The 25,919-nt window shown below is 43.4% G+C and overlaps 1 protein-coding gene and 1 pseudogene across 2 annotated transcripts; one reads left to right on the plus strand and one right to left on the minus strand.

Moving 5' to 3' along the window:
* Positions 1 to 25,874, minus strand: ASH2L (ASH2 like, histone lysine methyltransferase complex subunit). 2 transcript variants are annotated; one of them, XM_055567072.1, is made up of 17 exons: positions 25,621 to 25,874; positions 24,896 to 24,962; positions 23,743 to 23,888; positions 20,436 to 20,524; positions 20,078 to 20,172; positions 16,057 to 16,152; positions 15,245 to 15,340; positions 14,489 to 14,564; positions 13,761 to 13,778; positions 12,241 to 12,334; positions 11,323 to 11,540; positions 4,313 to 4,480; positions 3,827 to 4,020; positions 2,902 to 2,994; positions 1,570 to 1,668; positions 830 to 889; positions 1 to 728 (listed from the first exon to the last, which is right to left on the minus strand). In XM_055567072.1, exons 1-17 carry the CDS (start codon positions 25,809 to 25,811, stop codon positions 621 to 623), a joined length of 1,908 nt encoding a protein of 635 aa, XP_055423047.1. In that variant the 5' UTR covers positions 25,812 to 25,874; the 3' UTR covers positions 1 to 620. The 2 variants fall into 2 exon arrangements, with proteins under 2 accessions (XP_055423047.1, XP_055423048.1); XM_055567073.1 differs by lacking the exon at positions 13,761 to 13,778 and having other exon boundaries at positions 25,621 to 25,872.
* Positions 24,021 to 24,781, plus strand: LOC129642903 (60S ribosomal protein L21-like; annotated as a pseudogene).
* Positions 25,875 to 25,919: the final 45 nt, after the last annotated feature.

Genomic DNA, 25,919 nt, shown 5'->3' on the forward strand with positions numbered 1-25,919 from the left:
CACTCGAAGACAAGTTTTATTTGGGAAGAGCTTCTGACTGTTAAAGCTGCAAGCAAGTGCCTTTCACAATGACAGTCCTATGGACCTAGTAGTTTCAGAGATCCCAGTGTTCAAAAGTTCATCTCAAAATTAAAAGCACACCCACACCAAAAGGAAAGCATTTTTAGACTGCTTTGGAATGTAGTCGTGGATTCCAGCTCTTCTCAGAAATGGGCCCACTGCTTCCTGGGAACCAGGTGGGAGGCAGGCAATGCCCACAGAAGGAAATGTCTCTAAATAAGTTAGCTACTGGACGAGACGACCCCATCCTCCGAAAACACAGGAAGCAGCACATCTCAGCTGGTGGGGTATGTGGCACAGCCCTTTGCACGGGGCGCTTATGGGATCCCGGGGCGGCAGCTGTTGCGGTGTGGTGTTGCACAGGGAAAGCCGTCCCGGAAGGGCGAGTAACGAAGGGCAGGGATCTCTCCCAGTCCCACTCAGCCTTCAACTTACTACAGCAGAGGCCCTGTTCTGTGGGGTCTTCGGGAAAACTTGCAACAGTTAAAAAACAAAAACAAACCCCCCCCCTCCATACAATTTCCCAGAAAGTCTATATCTGCAAAGAGAAAGGGACTTGGTCAGGGCTCCCACGGGGGGCTCCGCCTTCCATCCACTTCCGTCTCCACGTGATACAAGACATCGGCCAGAGTGTGCTCCACCACGGCGCCCCAGCCCATGTCACTCATCTGCGGGGGAACAAGGGACAGAGAGTGAGGTGAGATGAAAGCAGCGGTGGCAGGAAGTAACAGAGACGAGGATGCTCGCAGGCGGGTTCAGTGGTACTCACAGGGCGGTACGTGAGATCCTTTGGAGGGTACTTGAAGCATGGTCCAAAGTTTATGGAGACCTGGGACAAATTCAATCCAGGCAGACGTGAAGAAAGGGAAGAAAGTAGTGAAAACCTTAGCATGACAAGGGAGGCTTTTAAATGTAGCTGTGCCATTCAGGGTACAACTGGAACAGAGGGTATACATTAATAATTGCTCAAAGTGGTCAAGGCATCATGAATTAGGTAAACAGACTTTGCTGACTTCTGTTTATAACCTAAAGATTTCCTTGTATGACTTCAGCAGTGGTTACTGACAAGTAAGGACATGGAAACTTCCAGGCACTGCCTTTACAAAATTTTTTTAAACTGGCTCTAATGACAGTCTCCTTCATGCTGATCATATTAAAAAAAAAATGAATATAAGCAATAGTCACTAATGATGGTAGGTTATCATGACACATAACAGCAAATTAATTTATGCATGTACACACCTTATATCCTTTACACTGAACAACACAGACCACGAAGCAACATCCAGAGGAAAGGTGTGGAGCACAGTAACCAAGCGATCTTTATCTATCCAAGCAAACACTTCCTAAAGCGCCCAACTGTTTCTGGAACCAACAGGAGGGCTACGCTGCCTGCTCACTCCTAGGCCTTTCACACGTCCTTCTAGAACCCAGCTCATGGCTCTTTGACCACAACGGCTCACCGATCTCTCTCGAGCCGTGTTCGCAGGATGAACAGAGGGTACGTACCGTGCAGCTCTTATACAGGGAGATGGCTGGAAAGTAAACCCCTTCAAAAATGTCTTTGTAAGCCACACCTTGATTGACACCATTTTTATAAAAAATTATCTGAAACAAAAACCATGGTTTTACTTCAGAATTTCAAAAAAGAACACACTAAAATGAACTCTGCTGGAGGACACTTTACTAGCAGTTTGTGGGCAGCACGTCTAAGGAATTCAAAGAATAGCATAGCTCATTTAACAGCAATAGCTGACACTTATTATGCAATATCTTAGGTTTTCTCACTGCATATCTACATGCATTGTTGTATCAAGTGCTTACACTTATCTGTTTCTGAATTCCTATGCTACTTACACCAAATAGTTCCACTTTGTTATTCATTATATTTATAAAAAGTAGCTGGTCTTCCACTGGCCCCTTGGAGCGACACCCTTTTAAGCTTATTTATTTGTCCCCTTCCCTTGCCTCAGGTCCTCCCTTCTGCACTTCTACTTTGAAAATCTCGCAGGTCTTCTGTCAAGGTCCTAGAATTCTCCTTTATCCTTTCTTTCTTGAAACTATCCTGAATTTTCTCTCTTAACCACCTGAGATGAGCTTCAGGAAAAGCTGCTTTTTCTGAAGTACCGTTCTCTATCTCTTCTTCCCAGGAACTGCTATGTTGCACCTGGCTGTATTTTCTGGCTCAATTAACTGCTTGCCTTCACTACTTTTCCCTAAAACAAGCGGAATCCTAAGTGTATTCTCCCACATTTGCTTCTATTACTGTCAATCACAGGTGGCTTCACAGCATTTTTATGGAGGAATGTCCCTAGCTCAGGACTTTTCTTCCACCCTTCTATTTTTGGCCCTCGTGGTTGGTCCAGATGCACCAGCCCTTCTTTGATTGTGCTGTAACCTTGGACAAACATATTCCCAGCAACCCTGGAGAAGGGAGGTGGGGAAAGTTCTAGAAGACAATGAATAAGGCATCAGAGCTCCTGTTGCCCCGGGTCACATAGCAAGGCCAGCATGTCCTACTCCAAGGTTCGCCCCTCTGCACTTCCTGTTTTGATAAAGGACCGCTATCTCTGACTTGCTTCCTCGACTGCCTGCAGACGTTCCTTATTCAGCTGCTGTTTTATATCCTTTTCTCCGAGAACCCAGGTCAGCCTTCTCGCGGCAGCAGGCACCCCAGGAAGAACCAAGCACAGCAGGCAGGAGAGTGTGTTGGCCCTGCTGTTGTTGTATCAGCAGAAATCCCTCCACTGCGCCGTGGGCCTCAGTCCCCTCACTTTCATAACAAGGGGCTTGGGCCCAGAGAACAAATTCTACTTCTGACATTTAATGACCATGACTCACCTCACTGTGAGGAGTCTGCTTTAGGCTCTTCTCTGCTTTATCCACAAAGTCTTTTTCTTCAAAATACAAATAACTCTTGAACTTTATTAAAGCCTTAAAAACCGAGAGAGAGAAAAGGAACAGTGAAGCAGCAGCTACGTCATCATGAAAAAAAAAAGGCTAGATTCACATAAATAGCATGAGTCTTTGTGTTTTGAACAAAATTAGTATCTCTGCAGAGTCAGCTTTGTTATACTTTGAACCACGTGCACCTTAAGAATTACCAGATGGTACACCCTTATTAAACATCTTCATAAAAGGCCCTTACTAAGACTCCTCTGTCCAAGGGATTCTCCAGGCAAGAATACTGGAGTGGGTAGCCTTTCCCTTCTCCAGGGGATCTTCCCAACCCACGAATCGAACCTAGGTCTCCCACATTGCAGGTGGATTCTTTACCAGCTGAACCACAAGGGAAGCCCTCTGAAGTACTTGGCAGAGGTTACTTGGTGGGGGTTAAAAAAACATGGATTAACGGGTGCCCAGGTCGGTAGAGGAATGAATGGATAACATGGTTTTTACATATTGATTTGGCTGCATCAGTTCTTAGTTGTGGCACATAGGATCTTCGTTGTGGAGCACGAGCTTGGTTGCCCTGTGGCATGTGGGATCCCAGTTCCCCAACCAGGGATCAAACCCTGTTCCCTGTACTTCAAAGTGGATTCTCACCCACGGGACCACCAGGGAAGTCCTTGGATAATATATGATAATGGCAGAATCTAGGTATTGGGTATTTGGACACCTACTTTTAAATTCTTTGAACTGTGTTATGTCTTAAAATTTCCAAAATGAAATACTGGGAAAGATAAGCATCAAGAGAACATGCAGCTGCAGGTATCGGCTGCCACTGGTCTTCAAACCCAGGGATCTCTCAGGAGGACAGACTCACCTTATCTTTGTAGGTATCAGGCAGTGACTTGGCTGTCTCTGTATCTTCGGGAAGGTTGATATAAAATCCCAGGACGTCTCCCTGTCCGTAGCCAGAAGAGTAGTGTTTGCCAATGGACTGGTGGAATTTGGTTCCCTTTTTGCTCCGCCAAGAATAACTAAATTTATCATAACCTAAGGGAGCCTGAAGGTTACCTGTTCCAATAAGAACATACACAGCAAGTCAGGACTGCAAGTCTACTCTGGCCTGCTGAAAGAAAAGATTCTACTCCTTTTTAATTTTTTACGAATTTTGTCAAACTGCTAACAAACTATTTCTCACAAGCAATGAATTATAAAAATATTCCTAGGAACTTCAACCTACCTAAACCTTTGGGAATTGAACATTATGCCCACAAAATCCAATAAGCCCCAAAGTCATGACGATCAACCAGATGGTGGACACCTCTCCACCTGTTGCCACGTCCGTATCACGGCCCCGGCTTACCTAACGGCTGGGACCAGCCCAGTCTGGCGGCAGTGTCTGGCGGCATCTCATCCACTGTGATTTCAAAGTACCAGGCACCTTTCCGAACCCCATGGGAAGCCCGAACCATAGAATAGCCCTTCTCGCCAACCACAGTCAGCCGGTCATCGGAGATCTTTAACTGGGGAGCTACAATGATAGAGATGAAAAGAAAAGCCTGCAACTTATTTGAAATACTTTGGAGACAATAGCCACAAAAACACAAAGTCTCTTACCCTCCAGTTAAGCAAAATTAAAAACCAGAAATATCAAGCCAGGAATTTGAAATATTAGTTTAGGAATTAAAAACTTCAAGATACAGATGAAGGCAGAGAAAGAAAGAAAAAGGAAAAAAGCTGTCAAGCAGCCACTTGTTATTATATATGATTATTTAAGATGGCAGGTTAAATTAATTATACTGTCTGTTCCTTAAAATACAACTGTGTTTGGATCCTGATATGTGACTAAATCATCAGGATTTAGAAGACATTTTATTTGAAACAATTTCAAGCTTTCAAAAATAGTAGAATCATCCCATGTCCTGCACTCAGCTCCCCCAAGTGTGAACACCATCTATGACCACATTATGAGGACCATACTGACAGGACGCAGTACATGCGACCATTTTTGTGATTCTCCTGTCGAGAATGCAGAACCTGGATCACGAGGAACCAGATGAAACTAAACTGAGGGATACTCTGTAAAATAACTGGTCTCTTCATTTTCAGAAGTGTCAAGGTCAAAGTCTAGGAAAGGTGAAGAAACTGTTCCAGGCTGAAGCAGAACTCAGAATCACAACTAAATGCAGCAAATTATTTTCAGCTGGATGCTTCTGCTATAATGGACACACTAGATCATCTGGAGAAACCTGCACAGAATCTGAGGATGGGATGGAAGTAATCAGACGCTGACTTTCTGCCTATGGCGGTTGTGTACTGGTTCCATAGGAATGTAAGTTTAAAAAATAACCACTAGTTCTTTGATATTCTTGGGATGGAGTCTAATTTCTCTCCACTTGAGTGTGGAATGAATTTAGTGACAATTTCCAAATAAAACGAAGTTAGAGTTGACTGTCCGACTTTAAGATGGGTCAAATGCATTATGGCTCCCTGATCACCTGCTCTGGGAGAAGTGAGCTTCCAGTGAAAGTGAAAGTCGCTCAGTTGTGTCCAACTCTTTGTGACCCCACGGATTATACAGTCCATGGAATTCTCCATAGCTTCCAAGGATGAGGACAAATTAGTAGTCTATGGACCACAAGTGAGGATCTGAGGGCATCTCGTCAAAGCTGCGTGACTGAGCCATCTTGGAAAGAGACCTATCGGCCCCAGCTAGGCGCTTGATGACAACTTCCTGAGTTTTCCTGAGCCAGGCCACACAGCTAAGGTGCTCCCAGATTCCTGACCCTCAGAAACCGTGGGCTGATGAACACTGGTCGTTTTAGACTGCTAAGTGTTATGGTGATTCACTGTGCAGCACTAGATGACACAGAGAGAATGTCCTGTCTGTAAGAAACACAAAATAAACTTCTCAGTGGTTGAAAGGACATCATGGCAACTTACTCTCTAGCGGTTCAGGGGAAAAAAACCAACAAGTTTCCTACAGTTCTTACAACTTTCTTAAGAAATAAATCTGAGGGGACATGCCTGCTGGTCCAGGGGTTGGGAATCTGCCTTGCAATGCAGGGGATGCAGGTGCCATCCCTGGTCAGGGAACTAAGATCCCACTCGCCACGAAGCAACTAAGCCCATGGGCACTGCAGCGAAGACCCAGCACGCAACAACTAAGACCTGACGCAGCCAAATAAATACATAAATATTTTTTTTTTTTAATAGTAATAATTTGGCTCTCTTGGTGGCGCAGATCGTAAAGAATCTGCCTGCAATGCAAAAGATCCAGGTTTGACCCCGGGGTTGGGAAGATCCCCTGGAGAAGGGAGCGGCAACCCACTCCAGCATTCTTGCCTGGAGAATTCCATGGACAGAGGAGCCTGGTGGGCTACAGTCCATGGGGTCGCAAAGAGTTGGACACGACTGAGCAACTAACACTTTCACTTTCTTTAAAAAATAATAAACAAATCGGAGATAACTTCAAAATAAATTTTAAAAGACACTATATAGACGGTTAAGTTTTAAAAGGCTCAGCCACGCAGGAGCCACTACTACCCTTGCACTGAGTTCTAACAAGTCACCGCTAAGGGCCCATGGTCTCTCCCCTCCAGAATCACAGCTAACAGCGAAACAAGACAAGGATCACTGCTTACACCCGGCCGTCGCTTATCTGGCCCTTCCCTACTCTCCAAGTATGCTTGTCACTAGCAGAAGTCAATCCTGTAACTGTTCTTTACACCAAGGCTTACGTCCCAGTGACTTCACTGTGTCTCCTTCACTTTCGATTGACAAGCATCAGTACAAGAGTTACAGCTTTTAGCATCAACTCAAGAAATAATGAAGGGGACTTCGCTGGTGGTCTTAACCCAGGGGTTAAGAATCTGCCTGCAAATGCCGGGGACAGGGATTCGATCCCTGGTCCAGGTGGATCCCACATGCTCGGAGCAGCTAAGCCTGCGCACCACAACTGCCGAAGCCCGCGTGCTCTGCAGCCCAGGCTTCAGGACGAGAGGCCACTGCAATGAGGAGCCTTCGCACAACAAGGACCCAGCATGGCCAACAAATAAATAAATTTTGAAAAAAATTAGAAAATTTAAAAAAACAGAAAGAAAGAATAAAGGGCTTCCTAATGAAATAACTATATGGATGTGTTCAGATTTAATTAAAAGAAACAAGTGAAAGAGGCATATTTTAAACAACCATGGAAATGTGAACTGAGTATGGAATGATTAAGAAATTATTATTCACCTTCATTAGGTAACATAATGGCATAGTGGTTATGGTTTTAAAAATCCTTGTTGGAGAGAAATACTGAGATATTTATGGGTAAAATAATATGCTATCTGGAATATGCATTAATACTCCAGAAAAACAGCAAAAAATTTTCATGAAGTACACCAGTCTAACAGTAGTTTCTTTAAATTCACTTTCACATTCTACAGGATAATGAATGCTATTCTAATAACTGAATAAATTATGCCATTAAAAGAATTATTATACGTTAAAAAAATAGTTTCACATTTCAAAAAAGTCATATACAAAGTCAAAAGACAACTGACAAACCGGGAGAAAATATACCACAGACAAAGGGCTAACTAACATCCCTAACATATGAAGGGACAAAATATCAAACTCCCAACAGGAACAGGAGAAATAAAAAAACACAAACCTAATTCACAAGGTAACAACTCAAACAAGAAAATAACATTCAAAGAAACACAAAATCCTGAGACTCCACTTCTCACCTCTCAGATGGGACAAAATTAATACCTAGGAAATCTTCTGTTTGTGAAGTTATATGGAAACAAACATTCTCTACATTGCTGGTGGAAATGCAAACCAGCACGACCTTTTGAAGGGAAACTTGGCAATATTGAACAAAACTACATATATACTTATTTTGGTTCAGCAATTCCACTTCTACAATTCTACCTTGGAACATACACCACCAACAGTACACACACACACACACCAAAGCTATCCACTGCTTCTCTGTCAATCCAAAATCCCAGCAACAACCTGAATGCCCATATTCAGAGCGGCTGAATACACCATGTACATCCACATAGTGGCATATCATAAAGCTAAAAAAAAATGAAAAAAAAAAAAAAGTGGATGAGCTCTTTGAAATAGTCTGGAGTAACTGCATGAAGCAAAATGCAAGACTCCCTACAGTATGCTGCCTTTCATGTACCAAAAAAAAAAGGAGCAAAGGAAATACATGTGTGTGCTCATCTGTGCAGAAAAAACACAGCCAGGATGAACTAGACACTAAAGAGCCTGGCTAAGTACAGAGGTGGGTGGGAGAGCAGCGGGGGAAAAGGAAGAAATGAGAGCGGGCAGCAGGGCTGAGGAGGCAGTGACACTGAGCAAACCTCAGTGAACAGCAGTAACTCTCAGAACCCCGGTAATGTCACATGTACCTTTCACACACACACACGCCCCCAACGTGCAGGAGAACCCCAATGGCATACCAACACTAACAAGTAAGCCTACCCGTATCACAAATGAAAGTCGTGACCACGCTGAAGGAGGTGGGGAGGAAAAGAACTAAGCTAACAGTATCCACATGGGATAGTGCAAGGCCAAGACTGAAAGAGCCGCACACACATGCTGTAATCTCGTTAGTGAACGCTTCCTACAGTGGTCTGCAACTCTCAAACCACCCTGTGTGCACATTCGACATGAGTAAGTAAGAAAATGTGCTGTAGATAATTAGAGTTAGGTTTCTCACTGCTCCAGAAAGAAGTTACAAACAGAAAGGTGGGAGGCTGGGACGACTCTATGGTGGTTGTTCAATCTCTTAGTCATGTCTGACTCTCTGTGACCCCAGAGACTGCAGCACACCAGGCTTCCCTGTCCTTCACTATCTCCAGGAGTTTGCTCACACTCATGTCCACTGAGTCAATGATGCCATCCAAGCATCTGGTCTTCTGTCATCCCTTTCTCCTCAATCTTTCCCAGCATCAGGATCTTTTCCAATGAGTTAGCTCTTCACATCACGTGGCTAAAGTATTGGAGCTTCAGCTTCAGCGTAAGTGCTTCCAATGAATACTCAGGACTGATTTCCTTTAGGATTGACTGGTTTTGATCTCCTTGCAGTCCAAGGAACTCGCAAAGTCTCCGCCAGTACCACAGTTCAAAACCATCAATTCTTCAGTGCTCAGCTTTCTTTATAGTCTAATGCTCAGATCCATACATGACTACTAGAAAAACCATAGTTCTGACTATACGGACCTTTGTCGGCAAAGGGATGCCTCTGATTTTTAATACACTGTTTAGGTTTGTCACAGCTTTCCTTCCAAGGAGCAAGCGTCTTTTAATTTTATGGCTGCAGACCCTACAGTGTTTGATTAAAATCCAAGGTGGCAGAGTAAACTTGGTACAGGCATGTATGTGTGTGTCCATTACGACGCAGACATGTATTTTCCACCTGGACCCACCGAGGGAGCTCAGAATACCACCCAGCAACAGCGAGCATACTGAACGCTCACATCTTCACTTCTGAGGCTGTTTCCCCAATCAAAGGAATCTGGGCTCCCTGGAAAGGCAGCTGATACTTGGCCTGCAGCATAGAAAACGTGAGATGAACCAGAAACAAACAACTTGTGACGCCAGTAAGTAAGGGAAAATAAATGATGAGGGCTTATCAACAGGACACAAGAGATTCCACTGGCAACAATGTTAAATGGACCCGGAGGGTATTATGCTCAGCGAAATAAGTCAGAGAAAGACAAGTATTCTGTTATCATTTTTACGTGGAATTTAAAACACCTAATGAATGTGTGAAACAAGAAAGAGATTCACAGATAGAGAGAACACACTAGTGCTTACCAGAGGCGCATGCAGGAAGCGGGGACGGGCAAGATACAGGCAGAGGACCAAGGGGCACAAACCACCATGTGTAACCCAACAGGCTATGAGAATACACCGTACGGCATCAGACCACATAGCCATTGCTTTGTAATAACTTTGAGTATCATCTCTAAGAAGACCGAACCACTATGTTATAAACCTGAAACTAATATTCTAAGTCAATTATACTTCCAAAAAAACACAAAACCCCCACAGGAACCAACCGAAAGGAGCTCCTAATGACCAAAGCTGGAGTAATTTGAATGACAAAATAAAATACAGCCTACAAAATACATAAATATGTGTTAAGCCCACACTGATACAAATAATCAATTAAATAATTAAATAGAGAAAAGAAGAAATAGCAAACGATTAGGCAAACACCACATTAACAAGATCCACAAATGGATGCTAAAATTAGCGGGCAAAACTTTAGAGAAACAGGATATTTGTATAACCTCGAAGGATCTTTCCCTAAGATATGTATTAACTACAAAGGAAAACAGAGTAGAGAGAGCCAGCAGAAACCACCTTAACCAAATGACTGTGTCCACACAACCAATAACAAGACACACGGACATTACGAGCCTATAGAGATGATGTAGTAGGAAGGATCCATGTGCGCACTGTTCTTACAGGAGTGTACAACCACAGTCTAATCATGAAAAAAAGTCAGACAGACCCTCACTGAGGAATACTCAAAAAGTAGTTGATTAACATTGCAAGGGACTATGAAGAAATAATTGAACGCAATGTGAAATCCTAGAAAAGAGGCATTAGTGGAACACTGGTGAAATTTATAAAGTCTTTAGCTTCATTCATGGTATTTACTAATGTTAATCTCCTGGGTTTGTTGTTTTTCTGGCTACGCTGAGCAGCCAAGGATTGAAGCTTCGCCCCCTGCAGTGGAAACTCAGATTCGTAACCACTGGACCTCCAAGAAGTCCCATCTCCTGGTTTTGATAACTGTACTGTGGCTGTGTAAGATCTCACCATTAGGAGAAGTTTGATGACAGATATATGAAAGTTCTAGTATTTTGTGTTTTGCAGCCTGGTGGTTCATACGGTAAAGAATCTGCCTGCAATGCGGGAGAAGCAGGTTCGATCCCTGGGTCAGGAAGACCCCTGGAGAAGGAAATGGCAACCTACTCCAGTATTCCTGACTGGAAAATTTCATTGACAGAGAAGCCTGGCAGGCTATATGGTCCATGGGGTCACAAAGTGTTGGACACGACTGAGCGACTAACACTTTCACTTTCAATATGGAAATTCTATTATTTTGCAACTTTACTGTAAGTTAAAATTAGTTCAAAATAGAAAATTAAAAAAAAAAGTATCTGTATATAAATGGCTAGAGCTTATAAGAACAGACAAAGAAGGAAATTACTTCCTGCATTCTGGCTGAGCCTAGTTAGAGACGGGGTGAGGATTAGATTGGCAAGTCCATCTAATTCTAGACAGGACAGAGCTGACGATAGTAGTTCTGAGCAACCCAGGGCCCAGCACGAACATTAACAGCTTACCCACCTCGATCATGGAGGGCTAACAAAACCCGTTCATATAAGCAGGCTCTGTAGAGATCTCCCGGAATCGGTTTTCCTGCCCAGCAGTCGAGTTCGAGCTTCTCAGGGTCAGGGGCGTGGGGATCGGGCTCAGCTAGAATATAGCGATAGCCATCTTTGTTAAACGGGTGTTCCAAGGGGTAGCCATGAGGGGGAAGACGCTGAGCAGAAAACAAAGGGTCACTGCAGAAAGGAAAAAATAAAATCAAGAAACTACAACCCCCTCCTCTAGCTCACGTGCCTTCAATTCTTTCAGACAGGCCTCTGCTGTATTCAGTTTCAACAGGAACACCGGCAACTTCAAATGTTTTTCATTATTCAAATAGATCATTCTGCCCTCTGCAGGCAAGATGGGGAAATGAGAACTACTTTATCTTAATACGCAACTAAGCCAGGGGAGACAGGGCGCAGAGGAACAAGGGCGGTTTCCTGCAGCATGTTTATTACTATGACTAATGAACAGAAACTCAGTGATATGAACACCCACTACCTGTTTCCAGTCTCAATAAGAAATGCCCTGGATTTCATCACCCCAGTACTGAACAAAGTGAAGGGAAGAGCTATCAGGGGGACAGGCAGAAAGTTTACTGTATAAGAGCTGACATTCAATATTGGCTTGTTTCACTGCCTTTGGTCCATCTGTCCTTTCTCAAGATGCCTTAGCAGAACTTCACTCCCAGGTCAATCACCACAGGGTGCTTCCCTGGGGCTGTTTCATTTAGAAACAAGTTCTCCAAACAGGGCACCTAGTCTGGGGCTACTTGACCCCTCAATCTGTTTAAGATTTGAGAACAAGGGGCAGGCTTGTGCCCGCAGACGCTGATCTCTTGCCTCACTGAGGGGCTCTGCAGCCCTCTGACGGGGGGGGGGGGGGCGTGTTCACCTCCGGGCCTTCTTGGTGGTCCCCGCGGTGCTGCCGTCCTGCTGTTTGCGCTTGGCTCCTCTGCCTTTCCCGCTGCTTCCTGCTGCAATTCCTCCTTTGAAGAGAAGGCAGATCACTTTCAGTGAGCTGTGACAGGCACCCCGTGGGGCTCTCCCCTGGGACGAACACTCCCAGCGTGCATTTGTGTGACACCACAGGATTTCCTTCCCGGAAGCATACTGGACTTCACCCTGGTTCGCCTGAGTCTGCTGGGTGGCTTCCAGCACAGAATACTGGGTTCTGGCAGCGACTCCAGTGAACCCAGCACTAATGAACCTGGGTTACAGCTGTGCCCTTCGCTTCTTAAATGAATTGCAACTCCTGGAACATTTTCCAAGGATGTGACACAAATGCATTTTCACTCATTCAGACTGCAGACACCCACAGCTAGAAGTAACTGCGTGGACAGTTTTTTCCCACTCAAATCAATACAAACATCCATAAGGAGAACATCCTCACTGAAGGGGTGCTCGCTTGCATGAACTACACACGGCATAGTCCATAAACATGAGAGGCACAGGATCTGCTAAAGCGCTGAACTTGAACTTCCAGCAAAACAGAAGTACACCAAACGTGGAAACAAAAAACAGAAATACTAAAAAGGTGTTTCTCTTCAGTGCTGCTAGGTATCTGGTGTGGTTGTACATGACACAAGCAGGAAAGGCGGCTTTAAATTTAGTCAGCAATCTTTACAATTATTAAAATTGTGCCAACACATCAAATTTAGGTTAGACGAATCTGGCTTGTGGAAAATAAAGAATTTATATATAAAAAAAAAAAAAAACGAGCTACATACTAAAAGCCACAAGGAAGACTACCTTGTGCATTTAAATAGGTACTCTGAAATTTTTGTCCAGTTGTCATTCCTCTCAATTAGTTTGTTTTTCCAACTTCCAGGAAACATCCCTGAACTGTAGGAAAACACCTTTATGTAACAACTGCATGGAGTACTGTATCTTAATTTGGGGCAAGCTTGGAAATTATCAGCAGTTCTGCTGCAATAAAGAGAGAATCAAGACGTTGAAGGCAGGTCATATTCTGCACAGACAGGACCAGATTTATGCTGAACTTCCTTTTATGAATATATCAGGTGTCATCCTGTCCTCATAAAAGCCTTAATGTTGAACTGTTAAAACATCAGCATCTCTATAGTTTGTTACCATAATCAAAAAACTATTAAGGTTTTATTGGCATTGCATTTCAATTATTTTGAGACAAGTTTTAGATCCACGTTGAAAAAAAACAAGCAACACTAAGGGGACTGCTGGCCGTGTCAGGCAGAATATGACAACGTACAAGCTTCCAATTACTAACATTAAACCGGAACTACTGCTCCATATCCAGTGCTACTGCCACCAACTCCACAAGGCTTTACAACCTTAACTCAGTTTCAGCTTCTATCACAACTCAGCAAAAAGCATTTTCCAAACCACAAAATACTTAAGTCTGAGAGGCTGAAAGAAGACAGAGGAGGAATTCACCTCCAAAAGAGGCTCCACCTGTAAGAACAGAAGTGGCACCGTGTATTCATTCGTCAACTTTGAACAAAAAGGGGAAAAATAACATAAAGAGATGAACAGCACACTTAGTTATATTATTAACAGTGGAAATAGTTACATATTTAAGACCCTATCACTCCAGAAGAGAAGGTAAGGACACCATATGTCAGATGAAGAGCTGGCTACCCCCCCATTATATCGGCTTTCAATCTGTTGCCATTAGTAGCAAAGGGCTGTCCTGCTCTTAGATGGGTCAGACAGAAAAACATGCTACAGTGGGTGGTCAACACAGAAATGGTGTCATGTGCATAAGCTGAAGATTTAGGGCAAGAAAAATTAGAAGACGGGTAGGAAGTTAAATAACAGTAGAATTAAGGAAAATTTGAGTGCAAAGCATGTGAACCTAAAGTGTTAGTTATGAAGATACAGATGGGGAGTCGAATATCAACTTAGTAAATCTCACCTTAAAATTGTACTTTGCTTTATGTTAAATGTTTCACTTAAGACCAAACTGTGGTGTAAAGTAACAAAAATTTCTCCTCTACTACCATCGCTCAAATCCATGGCTAGCCCCTAAAAATTGAGATTTGGACTTTAAAGCATCTTAGTAAATACCTAGTCAAGAGTCAGTCCAAAGACTGCCCAACTCTAGGCACATGTGGATTCAATAGCTTACAAACATTTCATCCATGAGCTATTTAAACACTTACCATTTAGATTCCCACTGGTAGACACGGCACTACTCTGTTTTTGGTTGTCATAAGCAGGACCGATGTTACTAAGATCCTAGAGGGAAAATATTCAATTATAGAGGGTGGCTACCTAATCAAACCAGCCTGGCAATGCTCAAAAAAAAAAAAACACACACATAAAAACCCAGGAGAAATTCTAAGAGAATGGCAACCTAGACTCTGAAGCCTGCAGAGGTCCCAAACTTAGATGCTTTAGGGATCAGCAAGTCACATGTGTGAGGCAGCCAAGGGTGAGGATGGAAGTGCTTTCAGAATCAGGCTGAGCCAGGCTGGGGGTGGTGGGGAGAAGGAATGGGGAGGGGTGGTCGAGGACCAAGGGCAGACCTCCCTGTGGGAATCCAGGCCCAATGTGGCCAGAGCTTCACATTTTACAAGAAAAGACAGAAATCTGAATCTCGATGAAATCTGAGGTGCAAAGAAAATCAGAAATAACTTGGAATGGCGTATTTGTGTTACAAGTGAGGAAACGGAAGTTTAAAAAGACAAAAATGGTATGTATCAAGTCATAACATTTTAGGGAACAGCTGCAACTAACACACCGGTCTCCCAATTTAAGGTGAGTGCTCTTTCCTTCACATGGAATAAGAACCATTTATTTGGAGCCCACCGGGTCATAGGCATTTGTAAGTGGCAAATACACAAATGTAAACACAACCTGATTCTGTCCCAATGGCTTAAAAATCAAATGGGGGCCTGTGAAGCCTATTAATGTACCTGATCCAGAAGGCCAAACTTGGGGTAATCTTCTTCTGGGTCCTTACTCCCTGGATCAGGGTGTTCCTTTACTAAGAACACGTCTCTTTCTTTACTCTAAAAGGAAACAGTATTTTAGTGTTACTGGAAATTTTATACTTAAACTGAATGGATGATTAACCCCTAACTCCCAATTCCTAGGTGTAATCTCCAAATCTCAACACCAACACCCTGCCCCCTGACAAAAAAAACAAAACAAAACAAAAAAAAAACCCAACACACACCAGTACTGTTTTTCTTTGATTAGAAAACTAATGCATGACCATCAAAAAATACAAACAGTAGAGAAACTTGAAAAAATGAGAGCCACCATCCTCCATAACCCTCACTCATCCCCGGACCTCACAGAGATACACAGTGGTAACAGCTTGCGCTGATGTCTCCCCAGGTGCTCTAACGACAATAATGTTCAGAATAGAGTTTGTTGTTTTTAATCAAAGAAAACAATTGTCTCCAATTTAGGCATAAAACTATACTTGCCAAAGTGCAATGGACAAAGGATTCAGCAGCGTACATAAAACTACCATATCTTCACTTAAGACTATGTGCGACTTACTGATTTTGTGTGAAAACCATTAAAATTTACAATCACTAAGATTTAATACTGTTGTTCTCATTTTCTTAGTCATCACATTATTTCAGTGAGACCACCATCAAAAAAAACCCCAACAAAACCCATTTATTTATATACATATATATAATTTCTTGTATAAATTCTTACAGGGAACACTGGTTTTCTAAACGTTGAGTCTAGTCAGTTTTAGCTCACTTACCATAGTTTTCACAATGTTATTTGGCCATGTCATTTTCCCAGGTCTTTGTCTGGTTGTCATGCATTCCCAGTATTTATCAATAAACGGTATGATATCCTGATTTTTAAAACAAAATATATTAAAGCTTTTATAGCTGCTTTCAAAATTATGCTCACACACACACAAAAAAACCTGCTGCGTTTTCAAAGATCTCATCAGAATCAAAAGACAAACGCATGTTTTTCATCGTTTAATAACTGAATGAATGTATAACTGCACGTGAACAAAATGTAAGTTGTGGGGAATTTCACACAAGCATATACAACTCTTAGCCACACAGGGCTTATGATCCGGTTAAAGGGAAAAGATGTGCCCTCGTCTCCTGGTATCCTCTCACCCGAGCTCCTGCTCCTCCACGCTGGGGACATCTCTACCTGGACATCCTGCACGCACCTCAGACTTCTTGTGACTAGGACTGACCTCGAACCTCACTTCACAAATCTGCTCTGCAGATTTCTATTCTTGCTCTTTGCACTCAGGATCACCCAGAATCACAGGTTTGACACACGGAGTCACCCTCATCCTTCTCATACAACCTGCACATCTCAGCAGTCACCAAATGAACTTTAAAATTCCAGAAAATGTTCACCAATCAGGCCTCCTTCCTGCTCCAAATGTGGTCCTCGCCAGCCTCTGCTTACACGACTAACACAGTGTCTGAACTTCATCCTTTGTCACCAACGTCCCCCCACCCTAGGCCACCTGCCCCAGCCTACCACTAACGTCTTTTCACCAGAGTCAGTTCCGTGAACATGGAATCTTTACTCAAAGGAGCCAGGCTGAATTAGGGGAAGTATAAGGGAAGACTGGAAGGTCTTCTTGTTCGAGAAGGTAAGGAAGAGTTCAAACTGATAGGGACATATCAAAAAGTGTCTGAAGTCAGCCAGGATGGGGCTACACTGGTCAGATCTGAGCATCAGAAATCCAGAAATCCCATGATGGACTATAAAAATCAGTGAGTCTTAAAACTAAAGACAAACAACAGCAACAACAATGATGGGTGGGAGGCCTCTTCTTTACAAAAGAACTGTAACCAATAAACATATTCTGCTCTACAAGGACCACTCTATTAACTGATTGAGATTAGGATAATCAGTGGTTACAATTAACACTGCTTGAAAGGGTTGCGAGAAAAAGATATTCACACGAACTCCACGTATTACCCATGAATTACTTAGTGATTACAAAGAAAAAGGGTCTCTTTACAGTGGAGAAATCAAGTGGTCACATTTGGGATCACTAATAATAAAACAAAGCCATATCTTATGCCTCCTAATGGAATACAGAGAAAAACACATACTACCTACATAATATTCTTGCCAAAATGTTTAAGCTGAACCTAGTCATAAGGAAACAACTTGATAAATCCAAATTGAGGAACATCATGGCAAACAACTGTCTAGGCTCTTCAAAATTTCAAATGTCATAGCAAACCAAAAAGAAAAAAGGAATTGCTCTAGAGATAAAAGGGACATTACAACTAAATCCAATGTGTGATCCTTGATCAGGTCCCGGTTGGAAGAAAAAGCTATGAGGGACATTATTAGGCAATAATGTTGAGGAAATATACACTGTATACACAAAATACACAAACTATATATATAAGAAAACTGCATTGACATTAATTCTTTTGAGTGTGGCCATTGTATTGTCGTTATGAGAGAACACTGGATAAAGTATAATATCTACAATTTTTTAGATATTATACTTACATGTAAGCCTTAAGTCTCATATAAGCTTATGGGTAAAATATACATATGGGTAGATACAGCAAACACAGCAAAATATTAACAGCAGGCAAATCTAGATAAGGAATAAACAGGCATTTATTGTAGTATCTGAATTTTTCTGCATATTTGAAAAATTCAAAATAACAATCTGGAAGGAAAAAACCAAGAGACAAATTTAATCACAGCACACCTCTGTTTAAACCCATTCTTTTTAATGTAGGGGAAAAAAGCTGGGCAGGCGCAAGGCGGGCCCTCTGCCGACTCCCTCAGCTTTCAAGATTAAGCCCTAACTCGTTTGTTTAGCAGAAAAGGCCTTACTCAGTCTGATCCTGAATATACTGGTCTCCCTAAACAGTGGAACAACAGACTAGTTCCAAATAGGAAAGGGAGTACGTCAAGGCTGTGTATTGTCATCCTGCTTATTTAACTTATATGCAGAGTACATCATGAGAAACGCTGGGCTGGAGGAAGCACAAGCTGGAATCAAGATAGCTGGGAGAAATATCAATAACCTCAGATATGCAGATGACACCACCCTTATGGCAGAAAGTAAAGAAGAACTAAAGAGCCTCTTGATGAAAGTGAAAGAGGAGAATGAAAAGTTGGCTTAAAGCTCAACATTCAGAAAACTAAGATCATGGCATCTGGTCCCATCGCTTCATGGCAAATAGATGTGGAAACAGTGGGAACAGTGGCTGACTTTATTTTTTGGGCTCCAAAATCATTGCAGATGGTTATTGCAGCCATGAAATTAAAAGACGCTTACTCTTTGGAAGAAAAATTATGACCAACCTAGATAGCATATTAAAAAGCAGAGACATCACTTTGCCAACAAATGTCCATCTAGTCAAGGCTATGGTTTTTCCAGTGGTCATGTATGGATGTGAGAGTTGGACTATAAAGAAAGCTGGGTACCGAAGAATTGATGCTTTTGAACTGTGGTGTTGGAGAAGACTCTTGAGAGTCCCTTGGACTGCAAGGAGATCCAACCAGTCCATCTGAAAGGAGATCAATTCTGGGTGTTCACTGGAAGGACCGATGTTGAAGCTGAAACTCCAATACTTTGGCCACCTGATGCAAAGAGCTGACTCACTGGAAAAGACCCTGATGCTGGGAAAGATTGAGGGCAGGAGGAGAAGGGGACGACAGAGGACGAGATGGTTGGATGGCATCACTGACTCAATGGACATGGGTCTGGGTAGGCTCCGGGAGTTGGTGATGGACAGGGAGGCCTGGCGAGCTGCAGTTCAGGGGGTCACAAGGAGTCAGACACGACTGAGCGACTGAACTGAACTGAACTGAACTAAACTAAACTAAACACCCTATACCAACCAGTGCTGTTCTTTTTCTTTTGGTCAAGTCATGCGGCTTGTGGGATTTTAGTTCCTTGATCAGGGACTGAACCCATGCCCCGGGCAGTGGAAGCTGAGTCCTAACCACTAGACCACCAGGGAAGAGAGGAGTCCCCAGCCAGTGTCTTTCAAACTGTAGGTTGCAGTCAATTAGTGGGGTATACAATCAATCTTGTAGGTCAAAGCTAGCATTGACTAGAATAGAAAATATCAGCATGTGGAGAGAGAAGGTGAGAGGGTGCTTCAGTCTTGAAAGACTCACGGATGGGCTGACCATCTAATTTTAAATACTGACTTTAGTCATGTGGTTTAATAAAGGATAAATTTTTTTTAAGTCAACCTTTTCCCTAACAAAATCTGTGACAGGCATCCATGAAAACAGCTCAAACTAAGCTGAGAAGGTTCACCTCAAAATCTGATTATTAATCGTGGAACAGACAATTGTTTGCTTCTGTAAAGCCAATCAAAACTATTTAAAGATTCATCCTTCCAAGAGCTAAGCCTATGACATAATGAACACACACCAGGAAGTTAGTAAATCACACGAAATGAGAAAAACGGAATCACTGAATCTACAGTCATATATTCATAGAAACTGGGGGAAAAGAACCTGTCAGGCTGTACAGTTGACCTTTGAAAAATCATGGGGTTAGGGGGACTGGACCGTCCACAGTCAAAAATCCTCCTGTAGTTTTACAGTCGGCTCTCTGTATTCATGGTTCTACACCCAAGGATTCAACCAGCCTTGAATTGTGTAGAACTGTGGTATGTATTTACTGAAAAAATCCGCATGTAAGTGAACCAGTGAAGTTCACACCTGTGCTGTTCAAGGGTCCACTGTATTCAGAAGTTCCTCCTGCTTCTCTGGCATGATTGCAATGACAGTAATTCTATCTCTACCTTATCTTTGGAGAACATGGTTTTTGGATGCTCATCTTGTGTTCGGGACTGCCACGTTAGGTTGGCCAAAGCACTAAGGCACATTTCTTTCAAGTCTATAAAAGCAAAAAGGAAGAAAGAGTTACTGTAGTAATATATTCCTGCTACCAGAGGAATATTCAACCACATGGTCCACAGATTAACAACTACAGCATCATCTGATCTAAAATGGACAAGAGCAGGCATCCAGAGCTAAGCCCCAAGGTAAATTCTACCAGCCTCGTGGCAGAGGTTCCCTGATTTGGCTGAGCCCAGATCCCCCTTCTCTGCCAGCTAGCCAGAGGAGGTCACCGTGCAGCCCTCCAGGGCTTGTCCTTACTTGCTTGCTTCCGGAGGAAGTAGGTGTTCCCGCTATGATGGCACACGTTGCAGTGGAAACTGTAGTTGGTCATGAAAGGCAGACAGGATCTGGAGAGCACCAAATTCAGCACATTAGTGAACCTCTGAACACACGCTTCAAAGAAGTGCATCAACAGGGATCCTTTCCCTGAGTGAAAGTTAGATAATGATGCTAATATAGTAGTACACTCTTAAAACTTGAAAAGGGCACCAAAACAGGGCCCTTGGTAGTTTTACAAATAGCTGAACTTTTCTGTCACAAAAATTTAGCAGGACATTATCCACCACAGTTGATGATTCAATATCTGGCAGGTTCTGACTGGAGCCCCTATCCAGGCTAGTTTATTACAGTTTTTAAACACCTAAAAAGAGTATACTAGGCCACTTGTGGAAGAAGACAAAGCAGTCTCTTTGAATATCTTTGGACTGAAATATCTATATTTAAGTCTCTTTGTAAAGTGTCAATAAAATTGTTGGAAAGGGCAGACAGAGGTATAAAAAGATTAACTTCAAAATGTAAATAATTATTCAAGAACAACACAGAAGTCAAAAAACATTACCTGCCTCATTACCAAATGAATCCTACAGATGACCGCCTTTAAGAATTTATTTTTTATTTACTTATTTTTTAACATTCACTCTTCTTCTCTGAAACACATTATTATTATCTTAAATATTTATTTATTTGGCTGCTCTGGGTCTTGGTTGTGGCACACGGGATCTTTGTTGAGGCATGCAGGATCTAGTTCCCTGACCAGGGATGGAACCTGGGCCCCCTGCACTGGGAGTGTGGAGTCTTAGCCACTGGGCCACCAGGAAAGTCCTGTTTTTAAGAATTTAAAGGACTGAAGTAGTAACTTTAGATTTAAGAGTTAGGGAAGATTTTTTGAGGACACAAATTATGAGCTGGATTTGAAAGACAAGTTGCTTTTCTTTTCTATATGTGAACTATTTTATGTAGAGATGAGAAACTGCAAATTTGGAGGCAAAGGGGCAATCTGGCGCACGACAGTTTGGCCAGGGGAGGGGAGTTGTCAGAGATATGCTGAAAGGCTTGAAAGGTAGGAAGCAGCAAGAGGCCTCACATGCCTGGGGAAGTGAATTTTCTCTGTGGGTAACAGGAACACCTTGAAGGGGAAGCCATGTGGTGAAAGCGGTAAGTTTGGTGATAGAACAGGTCTGAAGGAAGGAAGAGATTAGAAAAGGGAATATGTGAGAAGCTTCTTCAGCAGTTACAGAAGGTTAAATAAAAAGGCCTCACATAGAGTGAAATAACAAAATTGGACAAGCAAGTGTACAAGAAGAAAAGAAACTGGTTAAGCTTAGGGGCTGATTTTATGTGAGAGGGCAGGAAGTGAAAGGAGTCCTAACCACTGAGACTCCTGGTAGGTGTCAGCTCACTTCCTAAGACATGAGCTCGGGGGCAAAAGCAGGCCTGACTGTTTGAAGGCAGAGAAGCCGGTGGAAGGAACTGGGGGCTAACAGGACCCGTGCATTAGCGCAGCATGGTAGTTGTGCTGGTGAGTGGAAAAGCATAGGAAAAGCTTGGTCCTGGTTTAAGTTGGAAAAGAAGAAATCAAAATAAAGACAGGTTTATCGTGGACTCTGCTGAAACTCAGTTGGTAAAGAATCTGCCTGCAATGCAGGAGACCTGGGTACGATCCCTGGGTCAGGAAGATCCCCTAGAGAAGGAAATGGCAACCCACTCCAGTACTCTTGCCCGGAGAATTCCATGGACCGAGGAGCCTGGCGGGCTATAGTCCAAGGGATCACAAAGAGTCGGACGTGACTGTGCAACTATCTTCAGTTCAGTTCTGCTGAAACTAATTTAACGTATCCTTAAAGAGATGTTTCCAGGTGTGTGTCTACCACCACCATTCAAGGAAGTAAGAAACATCCTTATGAATGTTAAGATCAAGTTCCCTCACCTTTACCTCTCTCTACAGCCCCTTCTGCAAACAGCCTGTTGTGGTAAGCTCATTTACAGAAGAGAGAGGCAGGTGTACAATTATTAACAAACACGATCAGGTGGTTAGAGCAGTTTTTTTCATAGCCTGCTGGCTCACTCACTTCCTCCATCTGCCATAAAAGATAATCTATCCAACCCACTGGGTTTTAGGTGTAACTTCTCAAATTCAGGTACACACTGGTCACCACCAAACCTCTGAACTATGGTTTGATTCGTCTCTGCATCGCTCCAAGTTATCTCTCTGGTAAATTTCCTTTCCTAGGCCCTGTTTATCCAAATAAATTCTCCTTGTGAAAGTGGCACAATTTGAGGTCTTTCCTAACTGACCAGCTTGTATATTTTCTCTTAGGTCTTTCTACCAAGATCAATTCTTCTGACCACTCAATATTTTTCTCTCTGTTTAAAACATTCAATCCTTCAATGTCAACAGTCACATGTTAATTAGTATATTAACACTACTTTTAACTTTTTAACTAGAAGGCATTCAACAGATTATAAAGGAAGGTATTTCTTCACAAACCAACGCAAGGGACGCTGGTTTCAGAGCTAACAATGCAGCCCTCTTCTGAGACAGGCTTGTCTAAGTTTACTTGAACATGGAAAGAACACCCCAGGGAGCCAGCGGTATAGTCGTTTCGGTAGACGGTGAGTCAGTAATGCTCTCTTGCTAGCTGTTGACTGAATCTCCTGAATAAGGAGCCTTTCATTCTCAAATTCTTAATATGACTTTAATTCACTAGAAGAGAGGCAAAGACTGGAAATTGATTTTGCTGAGCAGAGAATTCAGGACACCTAAAGGGAGTGAGTTAGAAACCAAAAGGAAAAAGGATGTCAGGCATGAAGAGGCACCTGCCATCTCAAATTTTTGACATCAGGCTTTATCCACCATGTACACCAATCCTTTTCGCCAAATCCACAATATCCAGTATGAGGTTTAAATGGTACTGTCTCAAATTTGTTTATGTAATGCTTTGTAATTGCACAGTTTTGTCTCCTAAGCACAAACACAAGGATAATCCCTACCATTCTACCTATTAACGGCAACGCCCTTAGTAGACTAAAAACATGCTCAGACTATTAAAACAATTTCTGATTCAAATCTTACTACACACTGAACCAGAATCAGGAGTCACGGGAAATCCTATGCATTTACATTTGCCCACACACCTAACTGGGCTTCCCTGGCGGCTCAGATGGTATCTTTACCTGCAATGAGGGAGACCTGGGTTCAGTCCTTGGAGTGGGATCATCTGTTGGACATGTTGAGATCTACTATTTAACATAGCAATCCTCACAAAAGACTTTGAAAAATACTCACGAGGTATCTATGCCAAAGGTGTCTGCTGTGAACCATTTGGTACATATTCCACACTGCAGCTCTACCTCTCCCAACTGACGACCATTTTCTTCATCCACGGAGCCTGCCTGAGTATCCATCACCTCTGAAGTATCCCCAGCACCTTCCTGTGTCCACAGAACCATCAGAGAATTGTGTCAGTTGATCTGATTGTATTTTTGATTCACTTAAAAACTTAAAAAAAAAACACACAAAAAACCCTTTTGCCTGAAATTGCTATTTTCCAGTACTTTGCCAAAATGACCAGTACAAAGGCAGAGAAGAGAGGTACCCCCACATGTTCTCTAGGCCTTTTAGAAAACATAAGAGCTGCTCCTTTGGCTACATACATGCAAATCTACAAGAAAGGTAATCTTGTAGATATCAAAGAAATGCTGCTGCTGCTGCTGCTGCTAAGTTCCTTCAGTCGTGTCCGACTCTGTGCGACCCCATAGACGACAGCCCACCCTGGGATTCTCCAGGCAAGATCTCTGGAGTGGGTTGCCATTTCCTTCTCCAATGCATGAAAGTGAAAAGTGAAAGTGAAGTCGCTCAGTCGTGTCCGACTCTTAGCGACCCCATGGACTGCACCCTACCAGGCTCCTCCGTCCATGGGATTTTCCAGGCAAGAGTACTGGAGTGGGGTGCCATTGCCTTCTCCTCAAAGAAATGGGCACTGTTCAAAAATGAATACCCTGCAGAACAAAACTGGAAGAGTCTACAATGTTACCCACCATGTTGGCATCATTGTAAACAATCAAGTTAAGGGCAAGATTCTTGCCAAGAAAATTTATGTGTGTATCGAGCATATTAAGAACACTAACAGCTGAGACACCTTCCTGAAACGTATGAAGGAAAAGGATCAGAAAAAGAAGGACGTCAAAGAGAAAAGTACTTGAAATGTACTTGGGCTCAACTGAAGCACCAGCCTGCTTCACCCAGAGAAGCACACTGCGAGAGAATCAAAGGAAAGGAGTCTGAACTGTTGGAGCCCATTCCCTACAAATTCACAGCATCATAGATGTAAAAAAAACAAAAGACCTGAATGGAGGGGTGGCTGGGGTGGGGGTGGACACACAAACCCTTTAAAAAACCAATCCTACTGACTGTGCAGTAGAAACACTCAAATACTTACAAGTGTATCTTTTCCATTAGAGGATTCTGTCTCCAAGCCACCACTTACATCAACCGAGTTTGCATCACTGTAAAATAAGGAGAGCATTCATGGAAGAAATTTCAGAAGAAAACCTGAAAACGCCTATTCCCAAAGACGATGATCCAAGTACAGCTGAACTTCACATCCCTACTCTTTTTCAGCCAAGCCGATGCTCAGACAGGATGCTCAGCGTTATGAAGAAGGCGGCCAAGATGAACTCAAGCCCGTGGGGCACAAGGAAACCTTACCGGCCCTTGCAGACAAGTCTACAGCGGACAGAACTGGTCCCTGGGGAGGTTCGCAGAGATGCACCTCTCCATCTCTGTTTTCAGAGGGACCAATACTCCTTCCAGCCTGGCAGTACAAAGTGGTTTCCCTCTATGGGAATTCTGAAGGGTTCCTGCTAAAAAAAAGGGTCGGGGGGTGGGGAGCTACCAACCTCCTGCCGGGGCAGCTAGCGGCGGGAGGGAGGCCAAGAAACCGGGAAAGGTGTGCAAAGGGGCGTAGCCTGAGATACGATTCAGAGAGGACGGGTCTAGCGGCGGGCGGGACGAAGGCCCCGGTAAAGGCAGGGCGAGCCTTTGGCCGCCAGGCCTAGGTTCGGAGCAGGGCTGGTGGGAGTGCTCAAGGGAGCCGCGGTATTCAGAGAGGGACCGGCCTCCCGCCCCCCACCCCCGTCTTCCTCGGGCCGCAGGGTGCCTTACCCGCTTTCGGCCTCTCCGGAGCCGGGCTCCGCGGAGGCTGGAGCAGCAGACGTCCCCTCTCCGGCCGGAGCGGCCGCTACGGCTGCTGCCTGCTTCGTCTCCCCTTCTTCTGCCGGTGTTGCATTAGCAGCCGCTGCCGGGCCGGGTCCTGCGCTCACTCCCGGTCCTGGTACGCTTCCCGCCGCCGCCATCACTGCCGCCTTCTAGACTTCTCGCGAGACTACTACCTCTTTCTCGCGCGAGATGCTCGCCGGCCTGCTCACCTTCAAACAGTAAAGGACTCACGGTGGGTCCGCCGT

Source organism: Bubalus kerabau, chromosome 2, assembly GCF_029407905.1.
Source record: "Bubalus kerabau isolate K-KA32 ecotype Philippines breed swamp buffalo chromosome 2, PCC_UOA_SB_1v2, whole genome shotgun sequence".
NCBI classification, from domain to species: domain Eukaryota; kingdom Metazoa; phylum Chordata; class Mammalia; order Artiodactyla; family Bovidae; genus Bubalus; species Bubalus kerabau.